Below are 24,034 nucleotides of genomic sequence, written 5' to 3' on the forward strand. Positions count from 1 at the left end.
AAAATATAAAGCTGCCTATATATTTTTAGAAAAGAGGTCCCTCGCGAGGGGATCATCATGTTTGGGGGTCCTTGGCATCAAAAAGTTTGAAAACCCCTGTTATGAAATATATCGCAAAGAAGTCGTAATGCATATGCGATGAAAGCATTTGTATGGGCTTGCGGTCAAAAGATTATTCTCACTCTATGCAAATACCTGAACACAGGTGCTTCTAGCAATGCAAGCTTGATTTCTTGCATTGTTGCATTCCAAAACATGTCAGACCGCATTTCATAACACAACGCAAGCGTTGCAGTCCCAATGTTGCCACAAGTGGTGCTATAGTGGACATTAGTGTGAACTGTCCACTTCTACAGTGAGTTTTCTCTTTCAAGTCAACTACTGTCATGGTGGAGCAACAGTTTAAAGAGAATATTGCTGAGCAATTAAAAGACAGAACGGCACATGGAAAATCTAAGCATACCCTATCCCCTAAACCCACTACAAACCCCTAACCCAAAGTATCAAACTTTGACACATAACTCGTCCCACACTGTTTGTGCTACGGACATAAATGATACCTGAAATTCTGTGACATGTTGAGGAGAGGCGAGCTATTACTTCTTTTAGTGATCTAACTTATGTTTTTGCCTGGTAGACGATAAAACAGACAAAAAATCCAATACACAGTACTTTCATTGAAAGACCCTATATCTAGTGATCAGAATATCATAAAGACTTGGGGGTGGACTCTTTTGACTTGGGCCACCCTAGTAACCCAGAATACCCTAGCAGCCACATAACAACACTAAAAACCAATCAGAAGACATTTGCAAGTACCTAGCAATGCCTTGGTAACCACCCGCGACACTGTAACATTGTGATGGTGAGTTTTGTAAAGCCATGCCCCACTCACATTTTGAAAATGCAAAGATCTAGTTTGTTTTGTCTGTTTGTTTAATGTCTTTTATGCCACTAGCCTCTGGCACTGTGCACACATTCACATACATAGTCATGGAAGTGCCTTCTTAATAGCTTCGAGGTTTATTCTCCAATCCTCTTCGTATGGGTGACGCATGCTCCTGACAGAACCACAGCTAAGAAACAAAGAGAGAAAGAGAGAGAGCGCAAACAATCCTTCCTATCACCGTGTCCTTGTTTTTAACTCCCTCAGGCTTGAGCACTCCTTTGGTATCTCCGTCTCTGTTCCCTTCCATCTGGTCTATTCGACAATCCCTCCTTTTCTCTGTCCTCCTATCACATACACTGTCCAGAGGGATCGAGAGGTGGGACTATCTCCACGGCGACACCCCGGTCTCCATGTGAGCAGGTGCGCAGAGCATGGACCCAAAGTTCCTGGGAACTCGCTCACCCTGGATAAGTCAAAGCAAACCTGGCTGCTCACCTCATCAGTCACACACAGCCACTGGATCCTGGAGAAATGAGCCACTGATAACTACTGTTTAACTCTCACAAGGAGTTATTTCCTCTTTTTGATGTATCTTCAATTTAGACTCAGCAGATACACAGATTTTTATATTCCATGCTTAAATTTGAATCTTGGATCCATGAATGTTCTACTTTGAATAGGTTTCGGAGACGATCATTTGCATTTACACTGGGCCACGAGCCACACTTTGACTGGCTGAAAGCCTGTGTTTGTTTTGGACATGGATACTCTACAGTCTCTATCCCCAAACAGCACAAATATGGAGGAGATTTCAGAGGATTTCCAAGTACAGATGAACCACGAGATGATCAACAACTCTGAAAGTCCTGCTTGCTCCACTGCTTTCCCAGGAGTCCCTCATGTTTGTGGACATGAGTCTGCAGCCCAGCGCTACGCTGTGACACGTTTACAAGCAGGTTTTCCGAACAGGTAAGTGTCAAGTTGGAGTTGGGTCAGGACACCCCCTTGTCAACTCTCACACTTACTTTTGGGCTTGTATCTTTTTTGTGTGCATGCAACTTTGATTTTAAATCCCTGTTTGGCATCCTGTATTCAACTAATGCCAAACCAAAACTAATCTCTAATCTTCTAGACCATCAAGACTAGGGCTTAAAAACAGGCTTGTATAATTGAATGGCTTCAAACCAGATCCTGTGTCAACAAAAGTTGGAGAGCTCAGAACTATACTCGGGACTGCAGATCAGGTACTCTCCTCCAGCTATGTTGTGAGCCAGAACAGTGTGTATTCCTGGCAAAGAAGTCCAAATGGGTCAGAATCATGGTCTGAAATAGCCACTGGTGCAGGCGGATATTCTGACCCACATGTCCACTGACCCACTTATGGCGAGGTACACAGAGCCGTATGTGACACTGTACCTCTCTGTAGTGATGGTGATTTTCTATTCTTAGCTAATGGACATTGTCCCTACTGCCTTTTTATAATGCTTCACTTGTCTAAATAAATTCCACAAGCCCACATGTAGTTCACATCTCCCCCTGCTGGTCCAAGAGCTCTCTGGGGAATCATGGGATCAAATATATCTTCATCATTGCCTTTAACATTTTTCATTAAAGTAACAGGCTGCAAGTAAGACATTAAAAGAGATTTTAAAAGAGAATAATCATAATTTGAGTCGTGATTTATTTTAGGACTAAGGCTTAATGTGTGGTATTCCACTAACTTATTTTACAAAGGTTGCTGTTATATGGTTTAACATTGGAAATGTAAACCAAAGCAAAAGTTAATCTTCTTTTAAAAACTCTAATATTGAAAAGATTGTTTCCCTTTCATGTACATTATGGATGAAACACATTACAAACAACATCTCTCTTAAAGAGAACATATGGCTTTGACTTTATAAGTTTACACTTGCATTCATCATCTAATGACTTAAGAGACTTCAGATGACATGATGCAGTTTCTGGTAAGGGAACATAGCTCCCTGATTTTTACGATGCATTCTGGGAATTTTTAACGAGTGAAAGTTTCAGTGCTCGGGAATGATTTTGCAGTTGGAGCATACCCTAGAAATGGCAGACTACCTGATCAGTGCCGTGACTGCTGAACTAGGGAACTGATTGAGATGCACCCAATATCTAAATGACTGGAAGAGAGTGTGACTAATGGAAATAATTTACATTACATGGTAGACATTACAAGAACATTTAGAGTTAACGTATGGCTGAAGAATTTATTGACACTGGCAAACTCAGCCCAATACATCATCCATCTTGCAACTACAATTTGTGTAATTTTTTGGTCAAAAGAATATGAAGAGATGTGCATATCAAACTACTCATGACTTATTAAACTATTTAGGCTACTATTCTGATTTGATCAAAGATAGTTTATGCTTTCATGTGGGGAATGTGCTGTGGCCACTTTGGTCAGTCAATGAAGAGGATTTGTAATTTCCTTAAGCACTGTCATCCTTCAGCAATTGGTTTCAGGTAATTGGTTGTGACTGACTTTTAAATCCAGCAGTGGTGCTAGACAATTACCAGAACCAACATGTGTCCTGTCTCTACACATAACAGTATGGAAAGATAATTTGCCTGGCTTTTACACACGATTCATTTAGATGTGTCTACATTTTGATATTGACAATTTCAGTATGAGTTGGTCATTGTTTCACAGTTAAGGCTGCTAATGCCATGGTTAGAAGGTACAATAAGCTTAACCTCAGTCTGTCCTAGAATTACTATCAGGAGTTGGCCTGTTAAAGGGATAGTTCACCCAAAAATTAAAATTCTCTCATCATTTACTCACCCTCATGCCATCCTATATGTGTATGACTTTCTTTTTTCTGCAGAACACAAACGAAGATTTTTAGAAGAATATCTCAGCTCTGTAGGTCCATACAAAGCAAGTCAACAGGGGCCAAAACTTTGAAGCTCATAGAGCATCATAAAAGTAATCCACAACTCCAGTAGTTAAATCCTGTCTTCAAAGGTGATAATGATAGGTGTGGGTGAGAAACAGATCAATATTTAAGTTCTTTTTACTATAAATCTCCACTTTCACATTCTTCTTCTTTTGTTTTTGGTTATTCACATTCTTCATGCATATTACCACCTACTGGGCAGGGAGGAGAATTTATAATAAAAAAGTACAGTACTTAAAGCTGAAGTATGTAATTTCTGCGACACTAGTGCCACTAAACGGAATTGCAAAAATAAACAATGTTTTAAAAAAAGTTTTCTGAATACGCCCCCCATTTGCCATTGGTCAAACAAAGGGATAGTCCCACCCCAACTCACACCATTGGGTGAGTAACTTTGTTGGGGCGGATCTAAGCGGGTCGCTCAAAACAAACAGAGCAAATTTCAAAGTGCCACAGAAAGACAGTGCTTAAAGTTTCCGAAAAAATTAACCTATGAATGGCTTACTTATAGCTGTCTCTGCATATTAAGCGGATATAAGAGAAGGTATTTTAACACAGTAAAACTTACATACTTCAGCTTTAAATATTGATCTGTTTCTCACCCACACCTATCATATCGCTTCTGAAGATATGGATTTAACAACTGGAGTCATAGATGGATTACTTTTATGCTGCTTTTATGTCCTTTTGGAGCTTCAAAGTTCTGGCCACCATTCAACTGCATTGAATAAACCAACAGAGCTGAGATATTCCTATAAAAATATTTGTTTGTGTTCAGCAGAAGAAAGAAAGCCATACACATATGGGATGACACGAGGGGGAGTAAATCATGATATAATTTTAATTTTTGAGTGAACTATCCTTTTAATAATCTGTCTTGAAGACACTGCGAATAAAAATAAAAAATGGCAAGAAACTACTATTTGGTTTGAAATAATAAGCAACTTACTGTAATATAATTTTCCAAGTATCTACTGTAAGAATTACTCTAACACACTGGGGTATGTAAAGACAAGGGCTTTCGTACTAATTTACATGTAGGCCTAGATGCATTTGACATATTCTCATATATATATATATATATATATATATATATATATATATATATATATATATATATATATATATATATATATACTTGTATCCAATTTAAAAAGTTGATTGCATTTAAAACCGGATGATGTGTGATATAGCTTAATGAGACTGATAATGAAAGAGTTAATCATAATCATGCCGTCACCACGTGGAAGTGCAGATTTGAGGATATGACGCGTGCTCTCTGTGTCTTCCTCGCTGTCTACATAAAACCAGACTCAACACAAAACCTTAATCTAAAAGAGACATTTTCAAGCCAAAAAAAAAAAAAAAAATTCCCCCAGTTTAGGGACAGAAATTAAACCGAATTCACAGATAGTCTATTAGGTCTCGAGGACAGTATTTTGGGGGTTTCCTCTCTGACGTGCTCGTCTAGACAGAAGGTTTGAATTTAAATTTACTCTTAAATATTATTTTTAATATGTGTATTGCACAAGTCTGTTACAGGAGGAGCTCCAACAAAGAGAAACGCGGAGCATACGTGAAGGGCTCAACCATTTTTATTCGCATGGCTAGCACGGGCATCATTTTCTCTGCCTTATAAACATTTACATTTGTCAAGTGTAATTTTATACAATATAAAATGTATAAAGCCAGCCTGATTTTAGTTCAGCTCATATATCGATGTTGTGTTGTTTCAAGCAGTTCATTGTTTTTATCTCACGCGACTTCGGTTAATATATTTCCATGTTAGTGGTTTCTGAACTCAGTATTCACCATGTGTCGTGTGCGTTACCGATTTCCCTGTCTTATATTTTTTATTTGCTAAATGTTGGTCACCGGGCCAGTAGTACGTGTATGCAGACTACTGCACCGGCAGAGCAATGTATCAACCACAAATACAATATATCTGTCTGCTTGTATGTGTCGACATCTGCTCGTCTATTTTTATATCGCGTGTGCAGATGGAATAATGTTAGTAGGTCACAGCGCTGTATTGTTACATTATTGCAGCTTCAGGATTTCAACAGGCTGTGTTTTGATTTTCAATCCATGTATGGTGTTTGCATCGTGAAACCTAAACGTTTTGTTGCCAACATGGTTGACGTTACACACAGCAGGACATAGAGTTTAAACCTGAAACTGAATAGAATAGAGAGTCTAAGAAAGTCTAGTCTAATGAGAGTATTTATTTCATTCTGTTCTGTTATAGTCTTGTCTAATGATATTAGGTTTGCATTTCCTTATGCAATTCTGTTCTATTCTGTGTTTTAGTCTGGTCTAGTCTGAGAAAAGATTTGCATTGGTAAATCTGTTTTGTTCTATTCTATTGTAGTCGAGTCTAGAACAGGTTTTGTAAGGATTTCTAGTGTAGTTTAGTCTAATGAGAATAGATTTGCATTTTTCCATATGGAAATCTGTTCAATCCATTCTGCTTTGCTCTATTCTGTTGTATTTTAATATGTTCTAGTCTGAGAATAGGTTTGCATTTCCATAAGGCAATCTATTTTAGTCTAGTCGAATGAGAATAGATTTGTATTTTAATATGAAAATCTATTCTATTCTGCTTTTTTCTGCTTTATTCTGTTATATTCAAATGTTTTCTAGTCTGAGAATAGACTTACATAAAATGGTACATTTAACACCAAATATATCTACTAAAAGTTTGAATGGTGTCTGCATGTTAAGGATCGAGCTGAAAGTTGTGAGACAAGACAGAATTTCAAAACAGTAATGCCTTGCAAGCACTGTAAATAGAATTGCAATAGAAAGATAATGAGATGGTTGGAGAATCAAAAGCAAAGTGCCAGATTGCCAGTGAAGTTGTTGTGTTTGTGCATTTCTCTTTCCAGTATGGCAGACTATCTGATAAGTGGAGGAACGGGCTACATCCCAGACGACGGCCTCTCTGCTCAGCAGCTCTTCTCTGTTGGAGATGGTCTCACCTACAAGTAAGTTCTTGTCATAAGGTTCCTCTCCCTGCAGTGATACTGTGTGCGTATGTAATGGGCATCCACGTTACAGATCAGGACAGCAGTCTGTCCGAGACGGACTCACGGCGGAAGAGCTTTGCTCTATGGGGGACGGTATGACTTACAAGTGAGTAACAGAGTCTTTTATTATAAGACATCACACTCAAACCCTGTCTCATAGTGAGCTCAATAAGGGCAGCAAATCATTCCAGTCATTTCCAATCAGGATGGTCTGTTTAGGGACACCAATAAGTTGAGAATCTTGTCCTTCTGATTGTTTTGCTCCCCATTGCTTGTGTTGGAACTAGGGCTGGGCGATAGGATGATGTAATTGGATATCGACGATGTCTTACAAAGATCCCGATTGCGAACGGATGATGATCGACAATATCGGAAATGGCAAAACCATGGATCTGGGATGTTGCCAAATGTATTAAACAGTGGCCAGGGTGTGAAACTAGCACCTGGCACCTGCAAAATGCGACAAGGCTGAATCCAGTTCACAAGCTCCTCGTCCGAATGTATTTCACGCGCAGGTAATTTTGCTCATCTACCCATAACAGGCGGGCGACCTGCAAGACGTCTCGGAGTGACACATGACAAGAAATGCTGCTAGTCACAAAGACACGCACTTGAAGAAACACACTTTATTATATTTTTAAGAACAGACAACAGAAAAGCCGTCAATGCTTGTGTCTGATTCACTGTTTGAGGCATGCAGCACGAGCCTGTCATGTGGAACAAGCACATGTAAAGAGTTTTCACTCTCTTTTTTTAAATTTTTTTTCTCCGTTTCATTAATCTGAAAACTGTTTGCAAGAATAATGTCGTCTGTTAGAATGCTGCAAATGATCTCAGATCATCACGGGACGAGAGGTGCTGTGAGTTTAGTTCACTTTATTTTACACGGGTAACATGCATTGTGAACTCAACTCTGCAGATTCTGTAATATATATCTTTGTATTAAATAAACAAAAATGAAATTGATTAAATCATTAAGTAATACAAGACACGTTCACCTTGAACCTAAAATTGAGTACCGTTTTATTTTCTTTAGGCAGCATTAACTGTATTACCAAAACGCAATACAAACACAAATTAGATAAGAACACACATTTGGCAGCACTATTTTGGGAACAAAAGGGAATTTATTAGGCTTATTTATTTTGATTATTATTGTGTTTATATTTTATAATTGTCTTTAGTTCTTAATCTGTAGGCTGTTAGTAATATTCCATCTGGTGTCGTTGACGGATGCTTGCGTGATTGCAAAAGGAGTCGTTGGAGATGGTAAATGTTTGGATTTGGGGAGATGGTTAAATAAGATTTTTTTGACCACTTTGTTATTTTAATCCTTTTTCGTTTAGTTTAAAGTGCAATTTGAATGTAGAAATGTCTTATGTTTTTAGTGTTTCAAGAAATGAATTACATTTTTAAACCAAAATCAAAGCCACCCTTCGGCAGGAGGGTAATCGGATATCATGATATTTTTTAAGGCAATTATTGCTAAAATATTTTTTACATATTGCCCAGCTCTGGAACAGTGTTTAAACCCCAAACTCACTATAAATGTTTAAATATGATGCATTTATGTAGTAGAAATGCTAAAGCTGACCTGATTAACTGTTGAGAATGCCAGCTTAGTTAGCTCTGCTTGATATTTGTTCGAATTTGGGACATGGTGTTGAAACGAATCCTTGTTGTCTCTGAATGCTATTTGCTTCCAGTAGCAGTATAAGTTCATCCAAATTGCACTGAATATTCAGCATGCATCACATTATGTCTAATTCCCTTAACCTGATCTGATTATGCTTCGACCACCCTTTACCAAACCACGTTCTTCATTTTTTCACTCTTGAGTGTCTTTTAGGATAATCTCATTGGGAATTCCTTGTTCCTTGTCTTCTTTATATTATTACTGTCCGATGTTAATTGTCTAGAACTATCTATGTTGATGCATTAACATAGCCAAGCATAGGTCAACAGGCAAGGCACACTGCATTAAAAGTAGCTAAGTGTTGCCAGAAATGATTTGTATCATGGATATACACCGCTTATTGCACAAAACAAAACACATCACAACACAATATTCAAGATAGATAGTTTTGCATAACAATACCAGTTAAAAAAATAACATTTGACTTTAATGTCTTTATATGAATGTCATCACTATTTGTACCAGTAATGCATGGTGTTAGTTGTTGGATGTTGACTGTAAAGGGGTGAAACCTGTGGCCAGATGGTTGACGGGGGGACACGTTGAATTCAAGTCACTAACAGTGTTGTCTTGGAGAAGATTAAGATTGCAAGGGGGAAAGGTCCAGCTGTATGACAGTGTGATCTATAATGAAAAGCGTGTAGGGATGCAGTGTGAGACACATGACTGTCCTCACGTCGGCGTCATGTGAGAGGGGAGTTATTCTTTAGACACACTCACACATACACAGTCTCGTATTTCTGTTATCCCCCCGTAAATGTGACGAGGGCAAATTAGTTGAGTCAATTTGTTACACACGCAATATGTATAGCATCCCCTTTGTATGGCATACAGCAAATGCGAGGTTCAGACCTCTGCTTTATTGATGTTAAATGTCTCACCTCTGTGTTACTTTTTGTCAAGTCAGCATATTGCTGTACCTCAGTATTGCTCCTTTGTTTAGATTGAAACTTTGTTTTATCATAAAGAAATATCCTCAAAATCTTTCCTTTTCAGTCTCCTAAGCTGAATCAAAGACTTTCAATGTCTGTGTGGTATTATGAGAGTAGCTGTTCAACGTTTTTGTATTTCTTTGGTAATGAAACGAATTAAACTACATTTATTCAAACTACAAATACTTTCAACAGACCACACTTATATATAGCACTTAATGTATATTTATTCTTGTTATAAATTCTTATAAAAGACTAGATTTCGCTCTTATGGCAATGTGGGCTTTTGTAGCTTGCCCACAGCATCTCAAAGAGCCATTGTGACTAAGTAAGCTGTGCTGTAAATCTGCATTTTTAATAATTTCACTCATATATTTTCATCATAGGATGAGACACTATTATCTTTGGTCTCCACATTTCAGCTTGGAAATAAGTATGAATCCGATAATCAAATGACAGGGAGCTGCTCATGAATTTTGCACTGCTGAAACATTTAAAGGAATAATTCACCCAAAAATGAAAATTCTCTCACTCACCCTCATGGCATCCCATATGTGGATGACTTACTTTCTTCTGCAGAACACAAATGAAGATTCTTAGAAGAATATCTTAGCTGTGTTGGTCCTTACAATGCAAGCGAATGGTGGCCAGAACTCTGAATCTCCAAAAATCACAAAGCTATCAAAAAAGTAAACCATATGAAACCTGTGCTTTAATCCATGTTTTTTGAAGCGACATGATAGGTGTGGGTGCGAAACAGATCAGTATTTAAGTCATTCTTTTCTATAAATCTCCACACTAACTTTCACTACCACATTCTTTTTTTTTTGGTGATTTACATTCTTTGCATGTCGCCACATTCTTCGTGCAAATCACCACCTGCTGGTTGGGGCTGGTCAAAGGTGGAGATTTAAAGAAAAAATAACTTAAATATTAATCTGTTTCTCACCCATACCTACCATATTGCCTCTGAAGGAAGTGAGCACCACTTTTTTTTCAATCTAGAATTGTAATTTTGACCCACTGACTAACATGTCTCTCTCATATACCTCATTGAATCCTGTTTAACAGCAAAATCAATTACATGGACATTATAGGACTTAATCTGTGCAGATCCAAGTGGCTTTTACATTAGCTCTATACTTTAAGCATGCATATATATGTTTGACTAATTAAAATCTTTGTTGGAATCTGTGCAAGAAAATACTTGTGCTGGATCAAGGTGTTGTTACTTTCCATTGAATGCATGCTCTACCACAAGCAGAGCAAGGCAGAATGGTTTCACAAATATCATTGGAATAAAAGGAAATAGGAGTTGTGCAGAAGGCTACGGTACTCAGTCAAATGTCCTTTTCTTACGGATGGATGATGGATGATGATGAGAAATTGCAGTCCAAAACTAAAGCCACAATTGTATTATGGAAGCCTTATTACAACTTGTGTATAAGTAAACAATTAGAAGACAGTACCTTTTAATCAAGAGATACTATATGCAACAGTAGTTTTTGAGGGTCACCAGTGTAACCTGGATTTAGTTAAAATTGCTTAGTAGAAAGCTGAAGTCAGCGTGTCTGTGGTGATGTTTGCCGCATCTGCATTTTGGCAGTAATCCAGGTTTCAATCTGTAATGTCTTTGTGTAGTGAAGTTTACAGTCTGAGTCATCTGAGATTCTGTACAGACTTGTTATTCCATCTGATAGACTAGAGCTGTTGTATCATTCAATAAAGGAGTTATATTTGCTAATTCTTATCTTAGGTGCTTATATGTACACAAAACAGTTTCCTACATTATTCATGATGGCAGATTATTTTATGGTATTGGTCCTAACCAGGTATGAGAAGTTTCCAGTAACAAAAGTGATTTATCTGTTCACTTTGAAAGCAAAAATGCTTTACAGCATACCATTCACAGCCAATCAGAAAGTGTTTGATTTTTAGAATATTCGATTTTAATTATACAGTTACGTGGAGCATAATGAGATGTCAGTGGAGGCGCTGTTACCCAGCTCTATGCAACAGATATCTTAGAAATAAAGTGACAAATGTCATGGTATTCGTCGTGGTTGTGACTGTTTAAGACTAAGAACTCAGGTCTCAGTGCAGCATTACTTGAAAATAACTTTATCGCTTGTCATGTCATGCTTGGTTATTGCTAGGGATGTCAATTTTCAGACATTTTCATAATGGATTGTCATGGAAATTTACGATCAATGAATCAATTAATTGTTAACATACTGCAGAATGCACGTGGAGTACTCAAGATAATATATAATATGTGCATGTAGCCTACTGTTTAATTAAACTTCAATTAATGCCCTTAATAAATGCAAGGATTGGCATTTTCCTCTTAATTTTCTTAGTTCAGTGTATTTTTTTAAAAATACATTTAGGATAAGTTTAGAACGAATTTTAAATTGTTTAATTTTAATGAATTACTGTAATAACTTGTATAGAAGATGCATTTTTGAGTTCATTAAAACATTGAGTTCATTCATGTTGTGGATGGGGGATTTTTCGGATAAGTCTGATTTACTTTTTTTTTTTTTTATTTGAAATTAAGTCAAATCATAGCACGCTGTGTAAACTACATAACAGTACTTCTCTGGTGATAGTGAGATTTGCCTTCATATTCTTCCAGCGATCACTGATGTGATTGTAGGTTGAAATGAAACAAGGAGACCGGCTAATCAACAGTGCTTGTTGTCATGTACTAAAACACACTACCACAGTTTATGTAGAAAACATAATGTTCATTTATAGAGAAATGCTCCAACACTGATCACATTGACCCCCCCCACTTCATCTTTACAAGAGAGGAGGTGACGAATGCGTGTCAGTGGATTTTTTACATGACATGCAGTGCGCTCTCTAGCGGCAGATGACTGTATAGAGTAGACAGTCTTTTCAATGTCTGCTGGCATGAATGCTGATCATATTTGTTTTGACAAACCGATAAGCTTAATTGATCAAATTATTAACAACAATTAATCCATCGATAAATCATTGACATCTCTAGTAATTGCAATTAAATAAATAATTTAACCTTTTACCAAGACTATTCCTGGCAATCCAAACAATACTGAATGTGGCACTGATCTGCATCTCTAGCACATAGTTGGGACAACTGTCTGTTTTGCCCTCATGGCCTTATTTAGAAGAAACTGAAGGAACTTGTAGAGGACAATTTATTCCAGCTTTTTCCGATGCTCACACACCATGTTGTTGATTTTTAGGGATGTGTGGCCAGCACATACAAGTGCAGACGAACCCGGCCCTGTCCCAGCCGACGTTGTCTTTTTTTTAAATTTTTTTTTATTTTATTTATTTTTTTTAAGACTGCCCACCACAAGTGCAAGGCGAAGAAAATCAGCCATGTGTTTTGTGTGTTTTTAGTTGTGTTTTTGGGTTTTCAGTCTTTTCATTTGAACTCACACACATGCAATATTCAAAACCTTTCAAATCTTCTGTCTCTCCACTGGGTTTTGGCACTCATCTGCAAATTGAAACCGGCAACCTTTCATCTGTATGAGGAGCTCTTTGTCTCTGTTGCTATTTATTTATGTAATCTGCTCACTTAAGTCTTAAGTGTTTATACATAATTTATACAGCACATTCTGCTAGATGTCAGTGGGTTGTTGAAAGTTTGTTTAATGTTAATATGAGTCTTTTAAAGGGATAGTTCACCCAAAAAATGAAAATTCTCTCATCATTTACTCATCCTCATGTCATCCCAGATGTGTATGACTTTCTTTCTTCTACTAAATACAAATTAAGATTTTTAGAAGAATATTACAGCTCTGTATGTCCACACAATGCAAGTGAATGGTGACCAGAACTCAGGAGGTCCAAAAAGGACAAAGGCAGCATCAAAGTATTCCATAAGACTCCAGTGGTTTAATCCGTGTTAATTGTGGGTGAGAAACAGTTCAATGTTCAAGTCCTTTCTATAAATTTCCACCTTTGACCAGCCCCGACCAGTAGGCAGTTGAATAAGAAAGTGAAAGTCACTTCGGCACCAGAATGTAAAAGTGAAAATGTAGATTTAAAGTAAAAAAGGACTTAAATATTGATCTGTTTCTCAGTTCTTGCCTCCGCTACATTTGATGTAAATGTTGGACATTGTACGATAATCATTTTAAAGAGACAAATGTGCTTAATTGTCACGATAATAATGTCTCCAAGGAAAAAAAGCAAAAAAAAAAAAAACAAACCTTAATGGTCCTAAAATAATGTACTGTATGCTATATACAGTATATATATCATATTTCTTCTTTTGGCTGCTCCCTTTAGGGGTCACCACAGTGGACCATCCGTGATCCGCATATTTGACTTGGCACAGGTTTTACGCCGTATGCCCTTCCTGATGCAACTCCCAGTGGCTGGGGGACTCTCACTCACACCTACGGGGCAATTTAGAGTCTCCAGTTCACTTAACCTGCATGTTTTTTGGTCTTGTGGGGGAAACCGGAGCATCCGGAGGAAACCACGTGAACACGGGGAGAACATGCAAACTCCACACAGAAAGGCTTCTATATACAGTATATATAAATATACTGTATATATTCATTTACTTATTTCGACTTCGGGGTCACATGAACTGGACATGTTTTCTTGAGATTCACCCAAACATAAATCATGAATACTTGATTGTTTTTATTTGTATTACTTAAATACTTATTATTATTATTATTATTATTATTAAAGACATGAAAGCATGACTCTCTGTAAATCTGCTTAAGTGATTGTGAGAAGCGCTATACAAATATATTGGGTTTTTTCAGTTATAAGAGACATGTCTTTTAAAAGCTTATGAAAGGGACACCTTATTCATGTATGCTGACAGTTGTTTACGAACTTGGTGTAAGACTGAGATTATTTTTATGATTTGATTGCTGGTGATTAACTATAATGTATTTTCTTTCTCTGTATCTCTTGCAGTGATTTTCTGATCCTGCCTGGCTTCATTGACTTCACCTCAGATGAAGTGGTGAGTCCTCTGGCTTGTACTCCTCCACACTGTCATTCACCCACTCTGTTTTCACAATGACTGTGTTCATTTAAACAGCCCATCTGCATTTTTTTGCTTGTACTATTTTTAACTAAATTGCCGTCTCTTTGCTCACTGTCTCAGACATTTGAGGCTTAAAAACAGACAGTTAGGTCTTTCTATTGCTCCCTCTCTTTATTACAAAGCACAGCAAATCTTCTTGATTGTCTTTAAACATTTTTACTTATGTAATCCTTTAAAACCTTTATATGTGATGTGTAATTTTTTTCGATGTTGAAATACTTCCTAACTTAATAGTGGCCCTCCCACTTTTAGCCTACACCTCAGCTGAACTTCGGCTGACTAAAATATGCGCACTTCCGGTGCACGCATTAATAGTAGTTTAGCATGGGAATTGACTGATAAGGAGTGACTACTAGCCGCTTTGAATCATTGCTTTCCTGTGCTTGATAGATAAAAAATATTGCTTTTGCCATTATGACCAAAATTGAGAATGAAATACTATATTGCAGGATTTTTGTAGGCCAGTTTAATAGCTTAAATGTCTGTGTCTTTCGCTCTTAAAGGGATAGTTCACCCAAATATTCTGTCATTTTCTCACCCTCATGTTAAAAACCTGTATTTCTTACTTTCTTGGAACACAAAAGGACATGTCAGGCAGAATGTTAGCCTCAGTCACCGTTCACTTTAATTGTATGGAAAAAAGACTTAACATTCTGCTTTTATGTTCCACTGAAGAAAAACACATACTGCTTTGGAACAACGTAAGGTTGCATTCATGATGACGGAGGTTTCATTTTTCCAGTGAACTATCCCTTTAACTCTTGCCCATGAAACACGAACACAACCCATGGGTTTGGGAAATTTCCCACTATGGTGTCCGTTTTCCCATGAGGCTGCTCTTCCCCCACCTGTGTGCATTTGTAAGTGTATTTTGGGAACTTGGGCTTTTAGTTGTGACCTGGTGAATGTTTGTGAGCTTATCTGTATCAGAGGAACACTTCTCAGCTCTAGTGTTTAGATGAAGGTCATGGCCTTCACAGTCACTTTCTTGCACCTTCACCCCACAGATTTGTGAGACACACAAATTGTTACAGACATACTTGACCAGAATGACATGTGATGTTCCGTGTGTTACAGTTCTTTGACCTTCGACCTTTCTGTTGTTGTTCTTTTTGATTAATCTCAGTGCCAAAAAAACTATTGTTTTTATCAGATAACACGGAAAACGTCATCAAGCTGATCAAGAGATTTCACGAGGTCTTTAAGAGGAAGCTGTCATATTAACGGAATAGAAATCTTATTTCTATTATTGTTCTTGCTCTATTTTTATGCGTAGGACTTGACCTCAGCATTAACCAAGAAGATCACACTAAAGACCCCGCTTATCTCCTCTCCCATGGATACTGTTACCGAATCCTCAATGGCCATCGCCATGGCAGTGAGTACATCCACCTCCCACACCCCTTTTCTGATTGGACTAAACGTCTGTTAATCATACATCTGAATGCGATTGATTCGTTGTCCAGCTCATGGGAGGGATTGGAATCATTCACCATAACTGCACCCCAGAGTTCCAGGCCAATGAGGTACGCAAGGTTAAGGTAAGACTTTATCGCCTGTTATCTATGTTTAATTTGTCCTTAAACATTATCAAGTCATTTATGGAGGTACCCCTATTTTCTAGATTATAAGTAGGTTATTTTTCAACTTAAGTAATATGAAGTCCGTGTGTATGTGCACATCTACAGAGGTTTGAGCAGGGTTTCATCACTGATCCAGTGGTGCTGAGTCCTCGTCACACAGTAGATGATGTACTTGAAGCAAAAGTTCGACATGGATTCTCTGGAATCCCCATCACCGAGACGGGCAAGATGGGCAGCAAGCTGGTCGGCATTGTCACGTCACGAGACATTGATTTCCTGTCTGAGAAGGATAATAATAAACTTCTAGAGGAGGTAAGGCTAGTGTGTCTGTATTGGAGCATGCATTTCTCTTTTGAGAGTTTTCACACTTGTTTCTTGGATTTAAATTTAATATTAGTGGTGTAATCAGTGCTTGGGAAGCCTGAGTGCTCATTGGAATTGTTTTTTTCAGGCCATGACTAAAAGGGAGGATCTGGTAGTTGCTCCAGCTGGTGTCACACTGAAACAGGCCAATGATATCCTGCAACGCAGCAAAAAAGGTGCTATCACACTCGGATAGACTGGTGACGTAAATGTTCCATTATTGTTATTTTAATCAACTTTTTAAAGGTGAAGTATTTAATTTCTGTGCCACAAAATGGAATTGCAGTCTGTTTGTTTGAGTGGCTTAATTGGGCCAGACATAACATTGTCTCAGCCAGTGGTGTCAGTAATGGGGTGGGACTACCTTCTTGTATGAGTAAATGAATATTGGGTGTTTAAAAACATACACTATTTTTGCAATCCTGTTTAGTGCTGCTAGTTATAAGGTTGGTTTTTCAACTACAGTGGTTCAAGCTGTAGGAATGCTAGGTGACGAAACAATTTTAACAGCAAGATGGAATGAAACTGCATTTCTTGTCTATTACCATCTTCTACTTATGCCACTGACGGAAATAAGCACAGTTAGAATAGCTAATAATGTGGGAGATCATTGTTTAGAACCGTATTATGACCTTATTGTAATGCAATATGTAGCACTTAAATGTTTAATCTTAATATTAGTTATACAGTGAAATAAAGCTACAAATAGATTAAAGAGGAAATGTTCAATAACAGTTAAGTCTTACAAGGTTACGTCAGATGCAATTGGAATCACAAGTTTGCATACACCTTAGCCAAATACATTTAAACTCCGTTTTTCACAATTCCTGACATTTAATTCTAGAAAACATTCCCTGTCTTAGGTCAGTAAGATCACTACTTTATTTTAAGAATGTGAAATGGCAGAATAATAGTAGAGAGAATTATTTATTTCAGCTTTTATTACTATCATCACATTCCCAGTGGGTCAGAAGTTTACATACACTTTGTTAGTATTTGGTAGCATTGTCTTTAAATTGTTTTACTTTGGTCAAACTTTTTGGGTAGCCTTCCACAAGCTTCTCACAATAAGTTGCTGGAATTTTGGCCCATTCCTCCAGACAGAACTGGTGTAACTGAGTCAGGTTTGTAGGCCTCCTGAGGTCAGGGCTTTGTGATGGCCATTCCAATACCTTGACTTTGTTGTCCTTAAGCCATTTTGCCACAACTTTGGAGGTATGCTTGGGGTCATTGGCCATTTGGAAGGCCCATTTGCGACCAAGCTTTAACTTCCTGGCTGATGTCTTGAGATGTTGCTTCAATATATCCACATAATTTTACTTCCTTGTGATCTCTCTTTTGTGAAGTGCACCAGTCTCTCCTGCAGCAAAGCACCCCACAACATGATGCTGCCACCCCCCATGCTTCATGGTTGGGATGGTTTTCTTCAGCTTACAAGCTTCACCCTTTTTCCTCCAAACATAACAATGGTCATTATGGCCAAAAAGTTAAATTTTTGTTTCATCAGACCAGAGGAAATTTCTCCAGAATGTAAGACCTTTGTCCCCATGTGCTCTTGCAAACTGCAGTCTGGCTTTTTATGTCGATATAGGACTTTTTACTGTGGATATAGATACTTGTCTACCTGTATCCTCCAGCATCTTCACAAGGTTCTTTGCTGTTGTTCTGGGATTGATTTGCACTTTTTGCACCAAATTACGTTCATCTCTAGGAGACAGAATGCGTCTCCTTCCTGAGCGGTATGATGGCTGTGTGATCCCATGGTGTTTATACTTGCGTACTGTTGTTTGTACAGATGAACATGGTACATTCAGGCATTTGGAAATGGCTCCCAAGGATGAACCAGACTTGTGGAGGTCCACATTTTTTTTTCTGAGGTCTTGGATGATTTCTTTTGATTTTCCCATGTCAAGCAAAGAGGCACTAAGTTTGAAGGTAGGCCTTAAAATACATCCTCAGGTACACCTCCAATTCAGTACACCTCCTATCAGAAGCTAATTGGCTAATTGTCCGAAGGCTTGACATCCTTTTCTGGAATTTTCCAAACTGCTTAAAGGCACAGTTAACTTAGTGTATGTAAACTTCTTACCCACAGGAATTGTGATATAGTCAGATAAAAGTGAAACAATCTGTCTGTAAACAATTGTTGGTAAAATTACTCGTGTCATGCACAAAGCAGATGTCCTAAACGACTTGCCAAAACTATAGTTTGCTAATACTAAATCTGTGGAGTGGTTAACTTTTTTTTTTTTTTTTTTTATGACTTCAACCTAAGTGTATGTAACTTGTGACTTCAACTGTAGGTACAATTTAGATATAATAGTTACAAATTAGAAGTATGGAAATGAAACCAGTATGCATACTATCTGAGTGAGAGACAATGGAAGATAGAAACAGAGAGAAAGAGAAAAGGTGGTGGAAAAAAAGATGAAGAGGAACGAAGCCAAAGAGAAAAGAGCCCAGAGCACAAATTACAATCTTGTTTTATCCTCTCCTTGACCATATGACCACAAACAGACCAGATACATTTAAACTGACCAATCAGCAGACCACCTTCAACCACCACTGTATTCTAATTACGAGTCCCAGTACACAAACACCTCAGCCAATTGGCTGATAGATCACTATCAGCACTCTCTGGAATGCAAGAAGTCTTTTTTCACAAAGAAATGGAGACTTGCTTTGTTAATTTTCAGTCACTGCTAGTCAATTACATGGTTCAACTTGAATTATTCCATAAATTGAATATCAAATTCAATTTTATTTCAACTCTTTGCTTTTAATTATTATGTAACATTGCCCCCTTTCACCCTCAAGAACAGTGGCACTGATAAAATATATAGTATATAAATGCCGAAATGGTAACAACCGGTATTTTTAAAAGGTGTGCATGTGTAATAGCATGCATTTATATACATTTGTCTGACCCCAGGTAAACTACCCATCGTGAATGACAACGACGAGCTGGTGGCTATCATTGCCCGCACCGATCTAAAGAAGAACAGGGACTATCCTCTGGCATCTAAAGACTCCCGCAAACAGTTGCTGTGTGGCGCTGCAATCGGCACCCGTGAAGACGACAAATACAGGCTGGACCTGCTGACGCAATCTGGGGTGGATGTGGTGGTACTGGTATGTCTGGGTGCAAGTCCTGTCTGCTGTTCTGCTATTGTTCTGAGAAAAACTTAAAATTGTGAATGGGATCATGCATAAGGAAATATTACGTGTGTATTACTATATATTAAATGTATATTAGCCTGAAATCTTCATGTTGAATATATGTTGTCAGCTACCTAGCAACATATATACACACAAGTTTTGGATAATTCCTACAAGTATGTCTAAACTTCATTAATTTATTTGGTTTGATCTTTTGTATTTATACAGAGATTTTTAGTCCTTTCGACCTGTATCTGTGTTTTTTTTTCCCATAGTGCTCTGTTGTGTTGAGTTTGTGGGTGTTTGTTTTCAGGATTCATCACAAGGCAACTCTGTATACCAGATAAATATGATCCATTACATCAAGCAGAAGTACCCAGAGCTGCAGGTTGTGGGAGGAAATGGTAAATGTCACATTAAAATCCTGCCATGATGACCACTTGCTTCAGTTACTCTTTCTGTCTTGCTTCCTCTAACCTTGTTCTCTCTCTCTCCCGCTCTCTCTGTAGTTGTTACAGCTGCACAGGCTAAGAACCTGATAGACGCAGGTGTGGACGCATTGCGTGTGGGAATGGGATGTGGTTCAATCTGCATAACCCAGGAAGGTTAGGATTGCACAACTCTATCTCTCAATTATATATCAGTTACATCTCTTTCACACACACATCCAAAAGTATGTTATTACCCACATATTGCACCATACAATATCCAGTAAGCAGCAAAAATAAAATGTACACCTTATTTTTTTGTTGCCCACGCAGTTCTCGTCATACCTTATTCTTATTTACCAATTGTAAAGCCTTTTATCGGAACTTGTTCATATGTTAGCCAATCATAAAGCCTGGCTGGACTAATACAGGCATGTGTGTCCATTTTATGTTTTCTGTAGTCATGGCATGTGGGCGACCTCAGGGCACCTCTGTGTATAAGGTGGCAGAGTATGCGAGGAGATTTGGAGTGCCAGTCATCGCAGATGGGGGTATCCAGACGGTCGGCCATGTGGTAAAGGCCTTGTCCCTGGGGGCATCTACAGGTGTTTTCAGCTATATTTTACCAAGCCATGTTTGAAAATGATCAAAATCTTTAAAATACAGAACTTTTCCTTCCATTTATTTATTTTAAAGCAATGAACATGTATATTGTCATATCCATGCATAAATTGAGAGGGGCTGAAATTATCTAGAAGTTAGTTTTTACATAAACCTTCAAACTCTGTTTTCCTCTGTCTGTAGTGATGATGGGATCGCTTTTGGCTGCCACCACAGAAGCTCCAGGAGAGTATTTCTTCTCTGATGGGGTGCGGCTAAAGAAATACAGAGGAATGGGCTCTCTGGATGCCATGGAGAAGAACACCAATAGCCAGAAACGCTACTTCAGGTGTGTATTTGTGTGTGTCAGGGTTCCCATGGTCATGGAAAGCCTGGAAATGTCTGGGAATTTAAAAATTGTGATTTACATGCTTGGAAAAATCCTGGAAATTTCTGTAATGAAAATACATACAGTATATGTATGAACATATATGTATACACTATCTGTATATGTGTATATAGATTACCGTTTGAGAAAAAAATCGCGGTTAACCGGTTTTACGATTATTTGCACATTTTCTTTTATGCAACAGCACTGAGGCAAAAAAGGCATATCATATCACAATTGAACATGGAAGTGGATGTGTTTGGACATTAAGTGCAGCCGTACAATAGGAAAACTGTTAAAAACACAATAAATAAATAGAAGGTATATAATAAGAGACGTAACTCTGCTTATCTGCATCCCGGGTGCAAAATGTGCCATAATGTAACTGGAGTGCTTGGAATCGCTTCAGAACTGTGAGATTATTGTGGGTGCACAGCATGTAGTTTACAACATACAGCAGTTTTTGCTTCTGCAACAGTTTATTAAAGCAATCTGTTGTCTGTCAGACACCCCCTATAAATAACCGGCAACAGACCCAATAAAAAAAATGTCCTTTAATCTGTCCACAAAATCTCACAAATAAACCTGTGGACTATGCATAATAACGGGAACATTGCTTAAAGCAGGCTATTTAAAGTTAAATAATGACTAAAATGGACATTTATTGTTGAATGCGATCAGCATGCTTAAACATTACAAAAAGTTGCATCTCTCAATTGATCCTTTATTTATTTTTGGATCTTTTTAGTCATTCAAATAAGTGTGATATTATCGCACTACTTTATCTCTGTGTCAGACTTAGAACAGGCAGAACTCTAGATCTAACGACCCGCAGATAAAGTTGTGTAAAAGCATAAAAGTGCTGTAAAAATGACAGCTGTAAAAGTTCAGGAGTCCTGGTGTGTGTGGATGTTTATTTAATAATATTTGAACATTAATTCAGTTATAGGAAGCTTGACCTAAAAGTAATTGTAGGACCCTTACTATAATTGTTTTCTATGTTCTGAATGGCTGTCTGACAGTGAGGGTGATAAGGTGAAGGTGGCTCAGGGAGTGTCCGGCTCAGTGCAGGATAAAGGCTCCATCCATAAATTTGCCCCTTACCTCATTGCTGGAATCCAACACGGCTGTCAGGACATCGGTGCGAAAAGCCTCTCAGTGCTTCGGTGAGTCTGTGTTGGTGTGTCATACAAATATAGAGACTTGCACGTTTTGAAGTACACTGAAAATTCCCCTGATGTGTGCGTGTGTGCTATTAGGTCCATGATGTATTCTGGAGAGCTGAAGTTTGAGAAGAGAACTATGTCTGCTCAGGTGGAGGGAGGTGTACATGGACTTCACACGTAAGTCAGCAGAGGGTGCCAGTACTCAACTATGTTCCTACAAATGTGAAGTGTTTATGAATCACAAAAATATCTGACTATTTTGTCTGTTGTCTTCATAGTTACGAGAAGCGTCTCTACTAACGTAGGTGGCAGAACATGGATTGGAAGGAGTGACAAAACACCTCAGACAAATCTGAAACCATAGAACTTAACTCCACCCTGCTCTTCACCATTTCTCCTGCAAGACCACTACAATGAGAGATGGAGAAGTTTTCAAGGAGTTTAAGAGCAGGACCTCAAACTAATTCAGTCCCCAAAAACATGGCAGTTGCTCTCGAGCGACTATCAGGGTAACTAAATAGCTGTCTGTGTTTGCAAATGTTTGAGCAAACCAGCGAAGACAAAAAGGCATTTGGAGCTAATATTCTTGACAGACTTTTTCCCCATCCAAACTAATGTTCTATTTTAAAGTCTCTCTTTAGATGCAACATTGAAGCTCAAATTCAATATCTCTTTTTCCACTTGCAAACTGATGACTGCCATGAAAACAAGTGCTCCAACTATATTTGAGGAAATCTTTTATGTAGTGGATATGGAACTGCTAAAGACGCTATATTATATAATTTTATTTTGGAAGGAAGAGGTATGTGGAAGAAGTCATGTTTGTGATGGTTAAATGTCTATTGTACTACTGGTGGGACAGATTTCCCTATCACAGCATTCTGCTATGTACCCCACCCCACGATTCATACTAAACATAATTATACCAAAACCAATATCCTTAAATATTCATAGTAGTTCTGAGAGTGTTACGTTCTAGTTGTCCTGATGATATTTTTGACCAAACAGCTGGAACTGACATTGAAGTTTTTTTGATCATCAAGGTCAGTTAGTTGAAGCTGAACTTTTAAAGCAGTCCTCTTGACTAGAATGAAGAACAGTAATTATGGGATTTTATGATAATGCGGATGAGACACTGGGTGCTGAATTGGTATAAAGAGTTCTAATGTGCATGCAAAGCGACATTTGTACTATTTACTGTACATTACTGCCAAGTGCATTGTTTTTTCTGTTCAACTTTTGACTAATCTTTCACAAAAGCCAAATTAATGCTGTGAGTTTCCTGTTCCTCTGAGAATGTGTTTGTCCATGTCACCAGTGACATGCCTTGAAAATGTGCCATAAATGAAGAATACACGCATCTGTTTTAACCTAAAACACGGCACTTGTGCTCACCAGATCCTTACGAATTTGAATGAAAGTTGTTTTTTTGTAATGATTTTTCAGTGCCATTTGTTTTTTTGTTTTTTTTTGTCTTTTTTTAAGTTCCAGCTAGAGGTGTGTGTGTGTGTGTGTGTTTTGGGGGGGGGGGTTGGTAATCATGCACTCTGTACTTAAGCATTTGGTATGTGGACACAATTGCATCCTTTAATCAACTGGATGTTGCTTGTTATTATGTTGCTTTGCCCACTGTCTTAGTCTTTGACAACTCAAGAGCCAGGATTGTTTACCGCAGTGTATTCAACTGAATTACATATTCTAATTTATGTTGATGAATAAATTAAACTCTCAGTCAAACTGTTTACCATTTGTTTTACCCTGGTTTCATAATATTTGATAATTTTAGTGCATGTGATTGAGGTTTTA

The 24,034-nt window shown here is 37.9% G+C and overlaps 1 protein-coding gene across 3 annotated transcripts; it reads left to right on the top strand.

The window, feature by feature from the left end:
- Positions 1-1,464: 1,464 nt before the first annotated feature.
- LOC127436699 (inosine-5'-monophosphate dehydrogenase 1b) lies at positions 1,465-23,970 on the top strand. Of its 3 annotated transcripts, none has more exons than XM_051691005.1 (16): positions 1,465-1,858; positions 6,702-6,800; positions 6,874-6,948; positions 14,409-14,457; positions 15,818-15,919; positions 16,008-16,082; positions 16,230-16,436; positions 16,576-16,663; positions 19,420-19,619; positions 19,960-20,050; positions 20,156-20,251; positions 20,536-20,679; positions 20,879-21,023; positions 22,085-22,228; positions 22,322-22,405; positions 22,507-23,970. In XM_051691005.1, the coding sequence occupies exons 1-16, from the start codon at positions 1,650-1,652 to the stop codon at positions 22,526-22,528; spliced, it is 1,830 nt and encodes a 609-aa protein (XP_051546965.1). In that variant the 5' UTR covers positions 1,465-1,649; the 3' UTR covers positions 22,529-23,970. The 3 variants fall into 3 exon arrangements, with proteins under 3 accessions (XP_051546965.1, XP_051546963.1, XP_051546964.1); XM_051691003.1 differs by lacking the exon at positions 1,465-1,858 and adding an exon at positions 5,082-5,291; XM_051691004.1 differs by lacking the exons at positions 1,465-1,858; positions 6,874-6,948 and adding an exon at positions 5,083-5,291.
- The last annotated feature ends 64 nt before the right edge of the window (positions 23,971-24,034 follow it).

Source organism: Myxocyprinus asiaticus, chromosome 47 (genome assembly GCF_019703515.2).
Source record: "Myxocyprinus asiaticus isolate MX2 ecotype Aquarium Trade chromosome 47, UBuf_Myxa_2, whole genome shotgun sequence".
Lineage (NCBI taxonomy): Eukaryota > Metazoa > Chordata > Actinopteri > Cypriniformes > Catostomidae > Myxocyprinus > Myxocyprinus asiaticus.